The sequence below is a fragment of the Eleutherodactylus coqui genome, chromosome 2 (assembly GCF_035609145.1).
Source record: "Eleutherodactylus coqui strain aEleCoq1 chromosome 2, aEleCoq1.hap1, whole genome shotgun sequence".
In the NCBI taxonomy this organism is placed as follows: domain Eukaryota; kingdom Metazoa; phylum Chordata; class Amphibia; order Anura; family Eleutherodactylidae; genus Eleutherodactylus; species Eleutherodactylus coqui.
In genome coordinates this window covers 36,536,343-36,554,000 of record NC_089838.1, presented here as the reverse complement: position 1 = coordinate 36,554,000, position 17,658 = coordinate 36,536,343, and the positions used below count along the sequence as shown (strand labels likewise).

General features: G+C 48.6%; 1 protein-coding gene across 1 annotated transcript in view; it reads right to left on the bottom strand.

Moving 5' to 3' along the window:
- CANX (calnexin) overlaps window positions 1-14,430 on the bottom strand; it is a 41,381-nt gene extending 26,951 nt beyond the window's left edge. The window contains exons 1-3 of the mRNA XM_066590572.1: window positions 14,292-14,430; window positions 1,978-2,193; window positions 872-945 (exon numbers count right to left, since the gene is read on the bottom strand). Coding sequence (XP_066446669.1) covers window positions 872-945; window positions 1,978-2,190 — 287 coding nt within the window. The 5' untranslated portion in view covers window positions 2,191-2,193; window positions 14,292-14,430. The remainder of the gene's footprint in view (window positions 1-871; window positions 946-1,977; window positions 2,194-14,291) is intronic.
- Window positions 14,431-17,658: the final 3,228 nt, after the last annotated feature.

Genomic DNA, 17,658 nt, shown 5'->3' with positions numbered 1-17,658 from the left:
TTCAACATTTTTATAAACTGGAGGAGGCAATTGAGGGGAACCTGAACAAGTTTGCTGATGACACAAAGCTAGGAGGAACAGCCAACACCAGAGAAGAGAGATTATTCAAAAAGATCTAGCAAGCCTTGTACAGTGGGCGGCAACTAACTGAATGGTATTTAACAAGGAGAAATGCAAAGTCCTACATCTGGGCAACAAATATGAAAAAAGCACATACAGAATGGGAGGAATTAGGCTAAGCAGCAGCACATATGAAAGACTTGGGTATACTAATAGATCATAGACTGAACCTGAGTCAACAATGTGATGCAGCAGCCAAAAAGGCAAGAAGAGACAAACTGGTGCAAGTTCAGAGAAGAGTTACCAAGATGGTGAGCGGTCTGCAAATCATGTCCTATGAAGAACGGTTAAAGGATCTGGAAATGTTTAGCTTGTAAAAAAGAAGGCTGAGAGAAGACTTAATAGCTGTCTACAAATATCTGAAGGGCTGTCACAGTGCAGAGGGATCAGCCCTATTCTCATTTGTACAAGGAAAGACTAGAAACAATGGGATGAAACTGAAAGGGAGGAGACACAGATTAGATATGAGAAAAAAAAAAACAACTTTCTGACAGTGAGGGTGATCAATGAGTCGAACAGGTTACCACGGGAGGTGGTGAGTTCTCCTTCAATGGAAGTCTTCAAAACAGAATCTGGACAGACATCTGGGATGACAGTGAATCCTGCACTGAGCAGGGGGTTGGACCAGATCACCCTGGAGGTCCCTTCCAACTCTACCGTTCTAGGATTCTCTCCTCTAACATACGTGTAAGTCACAAAGACTAAGGTGTTGATGAAAAGTACAGAAAACACCAGAAGACTCATTCCTTACCCATCCAATGTTCCCTTGTCAAATGACTCTGCAACATAGACGTCACCAGCTGGGAGTGGTGCTTTGTAAGTAACCTAAGAGAAATGAAAAATTTGGAGGCTTCAACAAAATACATATACTGGCTAGTCAATAAGTACAATAAATAGTTAAATCACACTCAAAAGGTTTGAATCCATTTATAGTAAATGACATGATTGAAAAAGCTTTGTCTTCCTCTGTCTCAATTAGCAAGATGAGGAAAAAGGCAAAAAAGGCAGGCTTTCTAAAAAGACAACAGTCATAAAAATTAGAGCTACTACCGTAGATCTGGCCCTCCGTGACCCTTCAGGAGACAAGTTGGGGTCTGTCACTGGCCACATTAGGATGAATTTACACACAGAAGTTTGTTTTTTCATAGAAACGGTTGCGACTGTCACATTCATGTGAATGGAGCTTGCAAAGATCCATGTGCTTGCCTTCAAAATAGAACGGAAGTCTGCTGCCTGTTAACTCCCCCTTCGCGGACGGCCTTATTTAAGATTCACGCAGCGCATCCTGGTGTATCTCCACATGAGTCTGTGGCCAATATGTAGACTATCAGATGCTACAACATGGGGTGAATACAGATCAGCAGCACAAAGCTTACAGAATGGGACCGGTGACCCAGGAGGAGAAAGGCTTTAGTGCACATCTGTGGGAGTCATTTAAATAGCCTGCAAAGTTTTCTGGGATAGCTCTTGCAGCTCCTATGTAATGGAACAATATTCGGTTTAAATGGGCATTCCACAGGATAGCGGACAACTAGCAGAATGATCCAACCACTGAGACCCCCTACTGCTCCCAAGAATGGGGGTCCGGATCAGTCCCCAAATTAATGGAGTATAGATTACTCAGGCACACTGCCCATCGCTTGAACTCTGGTGCTGTCATTGAAATGAATGGAACGGCGGCATGCCTGTGTAACCTTGCCTCTATTCATCTGCGGACCGACCAGACGCCTGTTCTCAGGATCGGTGTGGGTCCTAGCCGTCAGACCTCCAGCAATTAGCTAATTATCCCCCAACCCATGGACAGCAGATATCTTCTTCCAACCGGAATAAGCCTTTAATCTTAGGCAATATACGCACCTTAGGAGCAGGAGGTGGAGTGCTGGTTTCTGGTTTTGTTTCTTCGGCATCATCCATGATATCATCTAGGTCATCTTCTATATCTAATCCATCATCATGGTCGTGGTCGTGGTCATGGTCATGATGGTGCCCATGGTGATGCCCATCGTGGGCGTTTACCACCACAACACCCAGAAGCAGAAAGGTCAGGCAAAAGAGCTGCTTCAGATCCATGATCTAAAAGAAAAAGGAAAAAAAACACAAACGTCAGCTCCGACATGAAAAACCATCTAATTCATATTAATCCTGAAATAGAAGCTCTCAATGTACAAAGTGTATCCAACCGTGTAACCACAAGGCCATGAGAAAGGACGGACATGTAAGGCAACATGAAAACAAAGGTCTTATACAAAACTACACTTCCACAAGTAACCCAGGAAAACTGAAATATAAAACAAAGAAACATTTCACAAGTCTACTAAAACAAAAATGGGACTTCTTCAGCGTATTAAGTCAGGTCGTAAACTTTTAGCCTGAAACACCCATCAGTAATGGCAGCTCTGACTACTTCCTGGCTACATCTCGGAGAACCTGTTTCCAGGTAAGACATCTCCCACCTGCCAGCTATGGCTGCTTCCCAAGACATGATCCCTGCAGGACCGGCCCCTTCTGCAAACAGCAGTGATGCGCAAGTGAAGTCAAGGAACAGAACACTTACCACTGTGGCCATAGAGTCCGACTGTAGCGGACGGGGAGTCAAAGCTTTACGCCAAAAATTCTAAAAGTTTACGCCAAGTTTTCCAGTACTTTCTGCCTCCCTCGCAGTTTTGTAAAAGGTGGTCTGGGATTAGCAGGAGAGGCTGGAGCCCCCCGTGGGCAATCACATGCACTATAATTTACGCTAGAAGGGGTGTATATTATAGCAGAAGTCTATTTCAGGAGGTGGCGCATGGGCATCATAGATGCAACAAGTATATTAAGAGTTAATACATCCAATGCATCTTACTCTAGACTGGCATACAAAAACACCAAATAAACGTGCCCCACGTACGGTGAAACTGACAGGGTCAGCCGTCAATCTAATGGGTACAGGGTCTTAAGACACCAGTTCATACAAGATGTAAGTGTTGCAAGGAGTGCCTGGCATCAGCTTACCCCCTTCTGGGAAAAAAAACATGGCACGCTATGCCAGCCTGAGTGTCCGTTCATGGGGATTAAAAGGGGAATAAAGCCAGCAATCATCTTGGGCTCTGTTGACAGCACTGCTCTGTACATGTATGGCATTATACCTATGGAGTATACAGCACGTTTATGTATTTTTTTACAATAGGAGCCTATGGGTGATGCTGCAGCCTTCCCACAGATATATGTTGGGAAACCCTCTGCCGAGATGTGAACAGAATGTAAATGCCCTTTAACAAGGGGGTAAGGATTGAACAAGTATGTGTGTAGACCGGGCAGTGATCAGCTGACAAACATTTGTTGAGCGATTATGTTTTGGGCTACAGCAAAAATCATTGTTGGCAGCTTATCTCCCCGTGTAAAGGGGCAGGAAAGTCTGCCAGGGAGAAGGCCATTTAGAAGGTGTTGATCTTATGGTTCGGCGCTCGCCATCTGGCTCAGCTTGAAGCATGTGACATGTCCGCCCTTCACAGACATCACCGGGAGCCTCCGCCATGCTCCAGAAATCATCATTCAGCGACAACCATTTGGCAGACTTACCACTAAGAGGAGATACTTTAATGGGTTCTTAAGTTAATATTTAACCATCTGGGGAATACAGTGAACTCATTCTGCTTTCAGCCATTGTTGAGGCACTTAGATCAGGTCTGTCATTCAGCAAGACACAATCAAGCACATAGTGGAAATCTTACCGTCCACATGACCAAAATATAAGAGATTTCTTCTGAGGAACGGCTCCGTCTGCAGCCACTCCTGGTTAAAGAGAACCACTTGGCTCTTCTGACAGGTGCTTTTTAGTACCATCCCGGGTGCCGGCTGTTTATTACAGCCGACAGCAATAGCACTGATGAGCCGCGGGTCATAGGAGCCATTAACCTATTAAATGCCGCTGCCAATTCTGACAGCGGCATTTAAATCCCCCGAACGATGTTCATAGGTCCTGTACAGCCCCTCACAATGAAAGCGCGGAGAGCCGTGCGGGTGTCAAGGCAGCTGGGGGCCTTATAAAAGGCCCCAGGACCGTCATGGCAGAATGCCTATCAAGCCATCCCTGTGCGGTGGCTTGATAGACTGCCTGCCCAATCACAGTATGATGTAATACTATGGCATTACATCGTACTGCAGGAGTGATCAAAGCGTCGCAAGTTGTTGTCCCCTCTGGGGACTAAAAAAAAAAAAAAAAAAAAATATCAAGAAAGTTTTACCAAGTTGAAAAAACCCTTTTGCCATATTTGTAATAAAAGAATATATACATATTTGTTATTGCTGCGTCCGTAAAAGTCCAATCAAAGTAACATTTACCCTGCGTGATCAACGTCGTCAGAAGAAAAAATAAATAAACACCAGAAATGCACTTTTTTGGGAACACCAGAAATGCACTTTTTTGGGAACACCAGAAATGCACTTTTTTGGGAACACCAGAAATGCACTTTTTTGGGAACACTGCCTCCAGGAAAAAAATGCAGTAAAAAGCGATCAAAAAGTCGTATGTATGCCAAAATGCTACCAACGCAAACTACAGGACGTCCCACAAAACATGAGCCCTCGCACAACTATGATGGCGGCAAACATCTCACCGTAAAGAACAAGACTGAGCTACAAAAGCCACCCTCAGCAAAGAGACAAGCAGCGTTTCTGGGGAACCCCTTCATACAAGCCCGGTAAGGTGACACTCACGTGCGGGACAAGCCGCAGACTTCTGTCGTGGCTAGCAGCCTTTTAATTCACCCTTTTCAATGTGCCAATTTCCCAATGTACAATCCGGGTGAAGCGAGAAATCACTTTTATTCAGGCCGTGGATTGAAACTCTAAATGTAGAAAAAAATTATACATGGGACTTCAATCATTACCCCTCACTAAAAATAAAGGGACACCTAGGCTGGGTTCACACAGGGTGTAAATCCTGCAGAATGACCGCTCGGAAATACGGCGAAATTCCGGGGGCAGAAATGCAGCTTCAAAACTCGCACCGTTCGGCACGGGCTTAGAAGCGGCTCTACCGCCTGCATTCTGCTGCGGCTGTCTCTCCCCACAGAGAGAAGAGATGGCCGCTGTGGAGACGGCTTTGAATTCTGCGCAGCATGTCCGTTTCATCGCGGCTTCTCCGCAGCGTGTGGACGAAATTTGGGGCAGAATTTTTCAAGTCAATTCCATCTCAAACGTGTCAAAAATCTGTGGTTTTCCGCTACAGTTTTTGGCGCCGATCCAAAAGGAAAATTGTGTGGCAGTTCCGCCGTGTGAACATACACCACGATGAGGACTGGCTAGGTCGGCCATGGAGAACTACGGTTTTTATATCTCCTCACTGCATCTAGTTTACTACAACTCAATGATATTGTTACCAGATCGCTGGCATATAACCGCTGTGAACCTGGTGGAACATGCTTGATGCTAAATGACCAATCATGGCCTGTCTAGTTAGGGCTACAGAACGCACCCCAGTGGTGGCCTACCAATGACTGCAAGCAGGTGTAGTAACAATACTGGACCATTTTACCATACAACCAATTGCTGGGGCACATCCTTCACAACTCTTTAAACTCCTGTCTAGTAGTGATGAGCCCGACTCTGGAGCCAAAGCGGATAGACAGCGGATCTCAACCTGACACTAGATCCACGCATGAATTAGGGTTTGTTCCCCTCCGCGTCGCAGGTTCTGTTCAAGCAGCACTATTTAGTCATGTAAAATTCCAGCTAGATGGCAGACTGCTGGCCGGAAATCAAATAGACCCCATTTTAGTCAATACGGGGCCGCAGTGGACGGCCATGGGGCCGAAGCGGACGGCCATAAGTTTTCCTGCTCCTCGAACAGAATTGCCCAATGCTGATGGGAACAAGCCCTGACAAGGAAGGTCAAAGTGGGATTAGTCGATGACTAAACTTTCCCTGACAATTACGTGTGTGCCGAAGGTCTAAGCCAACCACTGCAGCACAAATGTATAATTCCACCTGTGATTTCAGGACGGCATTTAGCAGATATAAATTATGGCTTTAGGAGTTTTTTTCCTAAATGACGAAGCAAAGCAGACGGTGGTGCAACAGATCTGACTTGTCACCGCTTCTATAAAGTTGCATCATCTATGAAAAATTACATAAATCACCAAATGAGTCAGTCAAACCGGTATCACTGTAGAGACAACCACCCCAGCCCACACCTTATCAATCCAGGCACGAAAAACGACTGGTCTTACCCTCCCTGAATGGAGGGAATCTGTGTGGATCAATGGCACGCAAACCACTAATCTGCAGGAGAAATCCACAGATCAGCCTCCGATTCCTGCCTCTTCTGTAAGTCTGAGTGGGATTTCCTTTAGTCTGCCATTGAAATAACTGGAGTGACCGTACGTGTGCCTGCCATTCATGCGGGGACCTTCGGGTCCCCCGATTCCAGCGGTTGGCCCCCACAGTGATCAGAAAGGAATTGATCACCTATCCTGTGCTATCTTGCACTTACTATGCCAGGTGAGAAGTATGCCCACCACGGGGGTACCTCACAAGACTGTTGCCACTACCAATGAACTTTCTGCCCGTCTACAGCCACACCAATAGCAAGTTCGGGCATGGTGGCATTAGTGCACATAATGCACCAAAATCCACAATTAGAATAGTTTTCAGCACCCCATCCATATGTGGCATTCTGCAGCATGGCCAATTAGTTACAGATTTTCCAAGCAGGTTTCACCTCTTGCAATGCAAAGGGTACAATCCACAACAAAGTTTGTGTGGCACAGCTGGCATACTGCCATCCCTTTACTGTATGGCTGCCAGAGAGGTTTTCAAGCACAACTCTTCTAGTGTCAGTAACACCTCAGCAATTGGCAAGGGTGCCTTTACATGGGCCGATCTGTTGGGCAACATATGCCCACAGTCCGTCCCAGCGAATCGTTCATACGGCTGCCCGTTTACACAGAAAGATACATCATTCAGTTCTCTACTGATGGAAGGACGGGTGAACGCCTTTTCCTTCATTGTTCAGTCGCTGCATGCATTTGTACTGGATCCCAGGAATCCAAACAATCATCCCGTGTAAAAGCACCGAAAGAATGACTTTTCCAGAGCAGATTCGAAAATGAAAGCTGCAATCTAATTGGCTGTGAGGGAAGGGATGTACAATAGATTAGCATGGAGTAAAAAGTAGCGATCTCGTTTTGGCCGACCAGCCAAGAGATTAGTTTTGCAAGCAGTGATATATATTGGTCCTGCAACTAGGAAATGGTGTGGCCCGTTCAGTGGATGCTATTAAAGAGACCCTCCTGTCCTGTGACCAGAGGGGAAATACCATTACCTGGAACCCCTCTTCTGTGGCTCCACTGCTGAAGATCTTCCCATTTCTGGGGCCCTTCTGCAGTGTTCCCATAGGGCCTCCATGCTCCTCTTCCCACCCCATGCACACTGTGCACCATTAGGCACTTCACGCTGCTTTTGGATTGGCCAGAACTGCTCATGTGAGCAGCACTAGCCAATTAGAACAGTTTCCTGTGTGACTATTGATGCACTACCAATGGGCAGTATGCATCAGCTAGCCAAAGACGCACGCAGCCATCTTGGAAGACTGAAGAGGTGCCCCCAGGACTCTGCAATGATTTAGTGAATCCTGCACTGAGCAGGGGGTCGGACCAGATGACCCTGGAGGTCCCTTCCAACTCTACCAGTCTAGGATTCTAGATCGGCAGCAGTAAGGGCAAATAGGGGTGCAGCCGGCAATATGATTCCTTGCCCCTCTAGTCCCAGGACAAACTGGAGGGTCACTATGATGTCAGCAAACAATGATTCTTCATTGCAGAACACAAATGATACAAGTTACCAATATCCTCTGCATACCATTCAATGGTAATATGCTTTACATCCAGTGGGTACAAATCAGCCCCATTCATGTGACCATATACAAGTGTACAGAATTCATACCCATATGCCCAATGCACACGGGTGTACTTGCATCGCAGAATCTGGAGCGGGCGTCCACCTCTGGATTCCGCAGCAAGTACTTCCCATGAACATGCTATGAAAAATAGCTTTCCCATGTCCACGGGCGGAATGCAATTGCGATTCTCCACCCGCGGAGGGAAAATCGCAGCATGTCCTATCCAAGCGCAGATTCCTTCTATTGAAGTCAATGGAAGCCATCCAACCCACGGCCTTTCTACAATCACTGCGGAAAGGTCGTGGTATCTGTGCCATGGCGCAGCATAATCTGTACTGCGCATGTCCACCGGCCACATATCCGCAACACAGATCCAGACAGATACGCAGGGGTCACCGGCTAGCACATGGTCAGATACCGATGCGGGTTCTGTGCATTTGGCCCTATATGCTGCGACCATAAAACTCGTGTAAGAGGAAGCGCGTACAGGACCAGAAACATTTTGTTGGAAAGGTTCCGTATAAGGGCTTATTCACAAGTGCGGTTTTCACATGTCTGTGCTGCCCATGTATGCAAATGACTGCAAATTAACCCTTTACAGTCAATAGGACTATGCAGACATGTGGGAAAGGCCGTAGTTTTTTTTTCCCGGTACATGCGACTTTTTTCAACAATATTTTCATTATTCGGGTTAGCACTGTGATATTATGGTTTCTAGTTACACTTTTTTTTTTTTAAAACAGTGATTCTTAGTCCCTCAAGGTGAGATGCGACAGTACGTTCTCTAGAATACTACACTGCATTACAGTAGTAATGCAGTGAACTATGCATGACATCAGCCTATTGGACTATGCTGAGTTACATGGCAGAGGCCTTTAACCCCCCCCCTCCTTAAAAAATAAATAAATAAAAAAAAAAAAAAAAATCACAAGTCCTTCATTTATCCACCGACGTCGCTGTATGACGGCTTGTTTTTTGCGGGACAAGTTGTATTTTTCAATGGTACCATTTAATGTACTGAAAAAAAATGTAAATGTAAATGTAAAATTCTAAGTGGAGTAAAAAGAAATTCAGACAGGACTCCCAAACATTGTTCGATGATTTAAATGAGCTGTCAGAAATGACAGCTGCATTTAAAGGGTTATTATCACCGATCAGCCGCGCAGCTGTAGCCGGCAGGTGTCAGCTGTAATAAACAGCTGGCGTCCGAGCGGCATGAAGAAAGGCTGCTCCGTGATCTTTGTTCATACATACCCCAAACCCGCAGGACCTAACTGTACGCCCTATAGCGAAAAGCGGTTAATAAACCTACAACTGTCACGGGAACCCAACGGCACCTTGTGATCACATTATAGGGTGCCGATGGCTCCCTTCCCCTGCCACTTGCTTACATTTTGCGATTGTTCTTGATTGTGGCATGGAAAGGGTTAAACAGTTGGGATCAGAGGTTTCTATGCTGTCAGACCAGGCGGCTTAAACTTGCACTGCCACAAGTGTATATGCAGGTTTAAGGCCCCTCTTAGCCAAGCTGCCCAATATTGCGGCTCTACTGCATCTTCTCTCCGGTTCCCGGCACTGGTCTTCAGGTAAGTCTTCTGGCCGAGGGATTGGAAAATCCCCGCCTCCAGGAAGCACTGCCTCTGATTGGCTAGGCGCCGTGACACTCAGCCAATCAGAGCCATCGCTCGATTAACCAATCACAGCCATTTTGTACATTTTATTAAATGTCTGCAGCTACTAAGTGTATGAGCATCTGCAAGATTGGGTGCACCGCTGCTGTTGCGTGGGTTGGGACAGCAGGGGGTGGAGACCAAATTCCTATAGTTAATGATTTCATTTTTTAATTTTTTTAATTGCCTCAAAACCCTTCTGGCCATAAATCTAGGAGGACAGGGGGCTGAGAAATCATTGGGTCCAGTCTGCGCCATCTGCCGTTCATCTCACTAAGGCCTGTTTCACACGGGCGACGCGATATTGCAACATCAGACCGGTGATCGTGCGATAGTGCTGTATTTTTCCGTGACGCTACAAAGTCACACGACTTTGTAGCACCATCTGCAAGGATGTTGGGGTGGGCTTCAAATATAAGCCCTGCCTGCAGGAAAAAAAACCCCAAAAACACTAAACACATCCATCACCTATAAGGGCTGTCCGACTGCTGCATCTTCTCCCTGGTACTGGTCTTCAGGCAGGTCTTCTGGCTGGGGAGTGGAAAATCCCCGCCTCCAGGAAGCACTGCCTATGATTGGCTGAGTGCCGTGGCACTAAGCCAATCAGAGCCAGTGCTTGATGAACCAATCACAGCCATTCTAAATCAGCCGAGCTGAACAGTGCTTCTTGGGTGATTATGGATTTTTTCCCCTGCAGCTAGGGCTTAGTTTAGGGCTTTTACAGTAGGATTTCACGTTTTCATGCAATGCAACAGAGAGGAAGGCTCCATAGGGAAACATGGGCTACAAAACCTCACAAATGTGAAGGAACCCATAGGAAACGATGGGCCTCACATACATGTGATCTGTAGCACCGTCCTAAAGTGAGATAAATCGCAAAACTGTCGCCTGTGTGAAACAGGCCTTAGGCCAATTCACGCGAGCGAGCGTGAAACTTGGCCCGACACTGCGCGTTTTTCACGCTACTGGAAGGCATTTTTCATTCAAAAACGCATTGCTTCTGTGCAATCACATTCCTCAGGTGCGTGTTTCAAGCGTGTCCCATTGACTTCAATGGAAAACACCACATCGCATTCACATGACAGCGTGCGACTGCCATGCGATGTCTTTTAAGTTCCCATTGAAAATAGGTGAGGTGTTTGAAGGCGCGCCAAAAGACAGAACGTGCTGCGAATCTTTTGCTCGCGGCATCGCTGGGAGAAATAAAAGGAGAAAAGTTGCTCATGTGAATAAGTGCATTCAAAATGATGGCGTTCAATATTTGTGCGCCTCGCAACGCACACAAGATTATCGCCGCGTGAACGTAGCCTAAAGCAAGGGAAGATGAATGGCTGCAGACATACCTGACTGCGTGCGATGTGATGGAGGCCTAAGGCCCTGTTCACACCGTGGCATTTAAGCATCTATGTCAGAATCCACCCCATTTTAGCAGGTCATTGAGTGATCCGGATTTTGAAATCAATGTAAAAAAAAAAAAAGATTGTCATGTACATCCATGATGCGGTTCCATACTGGGCAGCAGCACCCAATGTGCGCCATTGTCTGGGGCAAACCTTGGATTTTTTTGCTACCTGCAACTCGCTGTCATGGTAGCCTGCAGCTCACAATGTGACCCTACTGACTGATGTGAGGCCAAGGTTGCAGGGCTGTGCAGCGATCTGTGGTCAGTCGCCATGTAGTGCTGGCTACAGAAAATGGATGTAGATCCGACAGGGAATGTAGAGCGCCTCACGCTGAAAACCCCCATGCCCTACAGGCAGCTCTGGATACGATGTCACACTTTGCAGCTATTTCATGGCAAATCCACATTAGCAGGCAAACAATGCAGATGTTTGTGGAGTAAAATGATGCCCTGCTTAAGGTGCCCCAATAATAGTCACACAGCGTATTCTGTGCCAAAATATGCCGACAAGTGTCTCGATCTGAAATGGAAATCAGTGTCCGTCTTAACGCTTCAATGGGAAAAGTAGTGATGTCATCTTCATTTTAGGTGTTGGAATTGGACTTTGCATAGATATGGAACTTCACAATCTGCATCCCCAGGTTTGGAAGCACATTTTGATGTGGATTTTCTTTCGCCCCATCACATGAACATACCCCCTTAGGCCTCCCTCACACAGGGCGTTTTGTACAGCATTTAGCGCTGCCTTTTCCGCCCAGCGCTAAACGCTGTACAACACTCCCATTCATTTCAATGGGGCTGCTCACACAGGGCTGAAAACGCAGCGCCTCCCAACGCTGCAAGTTCTATTTTGGGGCGTTTTCAGCCCTGCGTCACCCATTAAAATGAATGGGCAGCGGTTTCAGCACTGCTGAAAACACAGCAACACTTGGTGCCATGTTTTTGGCAGCATTAACCGCTCGCCGATTTTCGTGGTGAGGGCTTGCAATATAAGCCCTACCCCGAAAATCAGTCCCAGCTAGGTAGAGAAAAAAAAAAAGCAATACTCACCTAGCCGCTGCAGTCCGGGTCACGGCCGCTGGTCTCTGCCACTGATCCGGGCTTCCTCTGCACTCACAAGTCTATTGCCGTAGGCCAGGTTTGAGAACCCCGCCTCCAGCAATAGAGTGCTGTGATTGGTTATCGGCGCGCTCAATGTCCAATCACAGCCCTTCGTTGACTGTCTCAGCCAATCAGCGCCGGCAAGCTCTTTTTTTTCTTTTTTTTTTTCTTTTCAGCATCCTTGGCTGCGTTTTCAGCCGAGCTGAAAACGCAGCCAAAACACTGGCATAAAGCATGCCAGCGCTGCTGAAACGGGGCGGAATCTGCAGTAAACGCCCTGTGTGAGGGAGGCCTTAGGCCTCGTGTCCACGGGTGGCTTGGATTCCACATGCAGGAACCTGCAGCAGAATCTGACCCCGCCTGCAACCGAGGTCACTGTTACCTGTCTGGATCCTCTACTTCTGGGTCTGCGGATGTGCCGGCCGGCGCAGTACATCTTTTTTTGAACTCTTGCCTGTGAAGTCTGCAGCCCGTCCGGCCACAGAATCGGACGGCTTTGATTGCCTTTAATGGAAGCCGTCCGTGCAGGATCCGCAAATCAAATCCGCATGCTTTATTTCGTTTGCGGACGCCCATGTCTCCCTATGGGTGGCTTGATTTGCGCCTCTTTCATAAGCCACACCCACCAGTGGACATTGGGCCTTAGGCTTAGTATGTGCCAGCTCTCCTGTATAAACTGGCTGCCATGCCAGTCACACGCTGGTAAGTGGAGACTTGCTGGATGGATAGAAGGTGCGGAGTATGTACGGTACGCCGCCACACAGACATCCCTCATTGGACGGTTCTGGATGCCCCTACATTTTGCTGTATGGAAACCGTTCCGCCGCGATAGTTTTGTGGTGGTGAAATAAGCAGCCGACAGGAGGCGCTCCTGGACCGTTTACAATCAGTCTCAGCCGGCATCAGTTGACCGCGGACGCTCGACGGCGCTCGTGCGCAGGAGAGATTCCGAAAAGAATATATTTGTGTTGCTAAAAGCCGCGGCAGAAAGTCTGCAGTGATGGGAGGCGTTCTTAACACAACGGCCTCACATCTGCGGGGAGACTGCAGGGTGGCAAACGCCATCCCGGGCCAAGTTTAGCATTTCGATATCGCACGCGCCCGTGTGACGCTACCCTTAGATACTGCAGACGATGGGGCACGCGCTGCCACCCCGTATACCGGCACAGAGCTGTACACTGTAGTAGCAGTGCCCGGTATGGCAGCCATTAATAGGGGTTTACAGGACTTCTGTCCCATTTACACAGAACGATTGTCACACAATGTAACTGGATCTGCTGTCTGATGGAGTCGGCGACCGGGAAGAGGAAACAAGCTACAAAGTAACAGCGGAGGTGCCGACCACGCTGCAGTTAGCAGGACCGCCCACGGAGGGCTACACCACGCGGGTCACGCTGGCATATATGAACCTTGACAGCAGGAATGAGTCAGCGGGGTGTGATAACCAGCGGGGGGCGCCATGTGTGGGGAGAGAAGCTGGAGACGGTTCTCTATCCCAGCCATGGACACTATGTATCGACTGCAGGGCGATACAATGTATCCAGGATGTAACTATCTGCACCTGTCATATTACATACAGCCACAGATATTATATGGTGGAGGCAATGTATCACCCTGCAGGGTATATACACACACACTACAGCATTGGTATCAGCACCTACTAGTGGGGGTCTCCGGCCTGCAGCCCCCCCATACGTACATCGCTCAGGATGTCATTGCAGGACGCGGCTCTGAAATAACGCACCCCCATATATTGTATTACAGGAGATCCACGAACACCCCGGCCCAGGAGGCGGCAGAGCAGTACAGGGACAAGGGTCCCCAATATCGGCCATTTAGTCCTTATTCCTGCCAGCTACTAGTATTATGGAGCAGTGGGCGTGGCCACGCGGTGACAGAGCGCAGCCTGCAGTAAAGCGAGCCCCAGGTACTATCCCAGCCCACTGTGCCTCACGACAAGGGTCATGGCGGACACTGACAGAGGATGCGGCTCCTCCGCTGTCAGCAGGATGAATGAGCAGCACGGTGCGGCCTAGTGAGCCAGTGTATCCCTGAGCCGGCCGGCCAGCCCCACAGTGCGGCGACCGCCATTATGCCCCCTCCCTCAGGACTCACTCACCGCCGGCACTCGGTTCTCCCTCCGCCTCGCACACCACCAGCTGCCGCCGCTGCAAACAGCCGTTCCGTCACGTGTCCTGCCGGGAGTGAAGCAGAAGGGGAGGAGCCACGCGCTAAAAGCTAGCGCAGCCTCTTCGAGCCCCACACTGGCCACGCCCGGTACGCCTGACGCTACTGGCTGCCAAACGCGTCGAGGGCGGGGCTAAGGAGAGAGAGCGTTGGGTCATTGGCTAGAGTTCCCGCTCATCACCCGCTGGGTGGAGACCTTCCAGGACCTTCTCTTCGTGGATCACTAGGATTGGTTGATAGGGTTGTAGAGGGAGGACGCTGATTGGCTGCGGCCAGCGCTGAAGAAAGAGGAAGTGAAATAGTAGAGTTCTAATAATAATCCATTCATTCCTGCTCACGTGAGCGGGTGGAACGGAGCTGCCATGTAATGTTCGGGGGGAGCGGCTGTAAATTTAGGGATTGGTTACATTTTAATAAATGTCATTGCAAGCCCTCCGTGCGGAATCTGCATAGGAAAATCACAATTGGTTTTCATTCGCGGGCAGGATAAACCGCTTTTCCATAGCATGCTATGGGCGGTATCTGCTGCGCAATCTGGAGGTGGACGCCCTCTCCGGATTCCGCAATGTAAATCCATCCGTGTGCAGACGGCCTTAGGCCGGTTGCACACGGGCGTGACGGGCTCCGCGGCGAAGCCCGTCACGGCGCCCCCCAGAGACCCCATACTTACCAGCGGATCCGGTGTCCTGGGTCTCGCATGACGCTTCGGCGTGACGCGCCGCAGCATCATGTCACACGCCGGCCACGTCACAAGACACGCCCACAGCGTCACATGACGCGGCGGCGGTGGGCGGAGAGGCGATTTCACGCTATCTTCCGCTGTGCTACAGCGGAAGATAGCGTGAACGGACGGCTTCCATTGACTGCAATGGAAGCCGTCAGCACGTACACCCACTGAGGACGGGAGATTTCACGGTGCGGAATTCCGCGATGGAGTGAGCATTGAGCTATTAGGTTCAATAGAACCTAATAGCTGCGGGCAACGCGGCGGAAATCCGTTCGTGAGAAGGAGGCCTTAGGGAATTTTTTTTGTACGTCTTTTCCCCCGCAGACTTTACTTGCAGAATTACATCTGGGCGGATATTTGGGCGGAATCCACAGTCAGCATCAGCACTGCGAATCCGCTACAAATACTACCCATTACTTCCTACGGAGATCCGCTGCTTCTTACACATGAGCAGAAATTAATTGCGATTTCACTTGCAGGACCCCGTATGTTATATATCTGCAGCCATTCCACAAGGCGTCCTTGAGGCGATGTCCGCGCGGGCCGGATACGCTGCAAATATCCGCTGTGGAATTCCTGCAGGGCAGTTGTTAAACCGTCCTGAAATCCTCAAGACATAAAGTGCAGATTTTAGTGCAATTTTGATTTCCTTCGTTTACTCCTCTGGAGAAACAATGCAAATTACGCTAAAATCCATAATGCGACCAACCGTCATGGAGACACGGAGGACTTGGCTTTTAAATCCTCTATGATAAATTCTGCTGCGGAAATGTGCAGATAACGGCGCTAGTGCGCTGCTTTTCCGCAACATTAAAATCCGCTCTACACAGCGAAAAATTTCCACGCTGTATAGACGGAAAATCATTAAGGCCTCCTTCACGCTGCGACAAAGTCGCACGATTTTGTCATGTAGCTACAAGGCGGATGTATGTGAAGCTCATGCTTTCCTGTAGGTTCCTTCACATTTGTGATGTTTTGTTGCCCGCGACTTTGCGAGTCACAAACCTCCCAGGCTTCGTCATATGCACGCAACTTGTGAGGTCTTGTGGCCAATGTTTCACCATGGAGCCTTCCTCTCTGTTGCATCACATCGTACGAAAATGCAGTTTTTTTGCGGTGCGATGTAACTTTAACAGTAGGAAATCGTACTGTCAAAGCCCTAAACTAAGCCCTAGCTGCAGAAAAACCCGGATAGTGTCTCTTGTGACATTCCAAGCTGCCTCTGGTTCATCTCGGAAAATTGCCCAGAACGTGAAACCGGTTTTCGATTGTGATGTTATACTGATGTGAAGCGGCAAAAACTGTTCTTAGATACCGGCGTCCCCGTAGGCAGCCCTGGCTAAAGGACGACACTATGCAGGTCCCTGAAGCAAAGGTGAAAGCCCAACTCAAGTTTGATCAAGCGGAATGTTCTGGGCAAAGGCCGAAAAAGACAGGGAGCGGTACTATAATGCTCTGGCTGATGAAGCTGAGGAGGGTCTGAAGTCAAATAATCTAAAAGCAGCATACAAAGCAGTCGCCAGAATCCGAGGGTCCTCAGGAACCAACCGGCATACGCCAATCCATAAATCCGATGGTAGCCCTTGTACTAACCATGACGAGACACTCCAACGCTGGCGTGAACATTTCTCATCCGCCCTAAACCATCCACCGGCTAATCCATGCCACGACCTCAACGACCTCGCATCCATTGCTGTGGGTGACTATTCTGTGCCTACGGATGCTCTGTAACGGGAAGAGGTCCTTTCTGCCATTCAGAAACGTAGACACGGACGCGCTGCTGGCTCAGATGGCATTCCACCCGAACTGCTGGAATACACAGTTGAGCCGATAAGCACTGGTTTGCATCAACTATTCCTGTGCGTCTGATCCTGTGGGAAAGTCCCCGTCGAATGGAAGGAGGGCATCATCCTCGCCTTGTACATAGGGGAAGGGCCCAAAAACTGCATGCACTAGCTACAGGCCGATAATATGCATTAGAGAAGAGAAAAAACTCACTTCAAGCGCTCCATCAAACAATGGCAGAATGTGGAAATCTTACTTGTTGAGGGGTGCCTGGACTCCTGGCACCCCCAATATCCCAAGAGGCAAAAAGGTTTCAACGGTGCAGGAGTAATCTTCATAAAACGATTTATTATATAAAGGAACAGGTGGATAGGTGTTGCAACGCGTTTCGGCTTTTATCAAGCCTTTATCAAGCATAGGGAACAATTGGTAGATGGTCTCTATTTATAGCAAAACATACACAGAAATGAAAAGGGAAGGGGAGGAGCAGGAAGGGGCCGATAATGCTCCTTTCGGTTCCCGGTAAGGTCTTGGGGCACGTACTACTCTCAAGGGTACAACCACTTCTGAACTCCAAGCGGAAACTCCAGGAATCAGGCTTCACGGCAGGCCGCTCCACCATAGATGCCATACTTGCTCCTAGGCTCCTCTCAGAGATACACAGAGTGTTTAACAGACCTCTCCTCGTTGCGTATGCCGATCTCAAGGCAGCATTCGACTTAGTCAAGAGAGAAGCACTCTGGAAGGCCTTGCGTGGCTTGGCGTCCCCACATCCCTTCTAAACCTA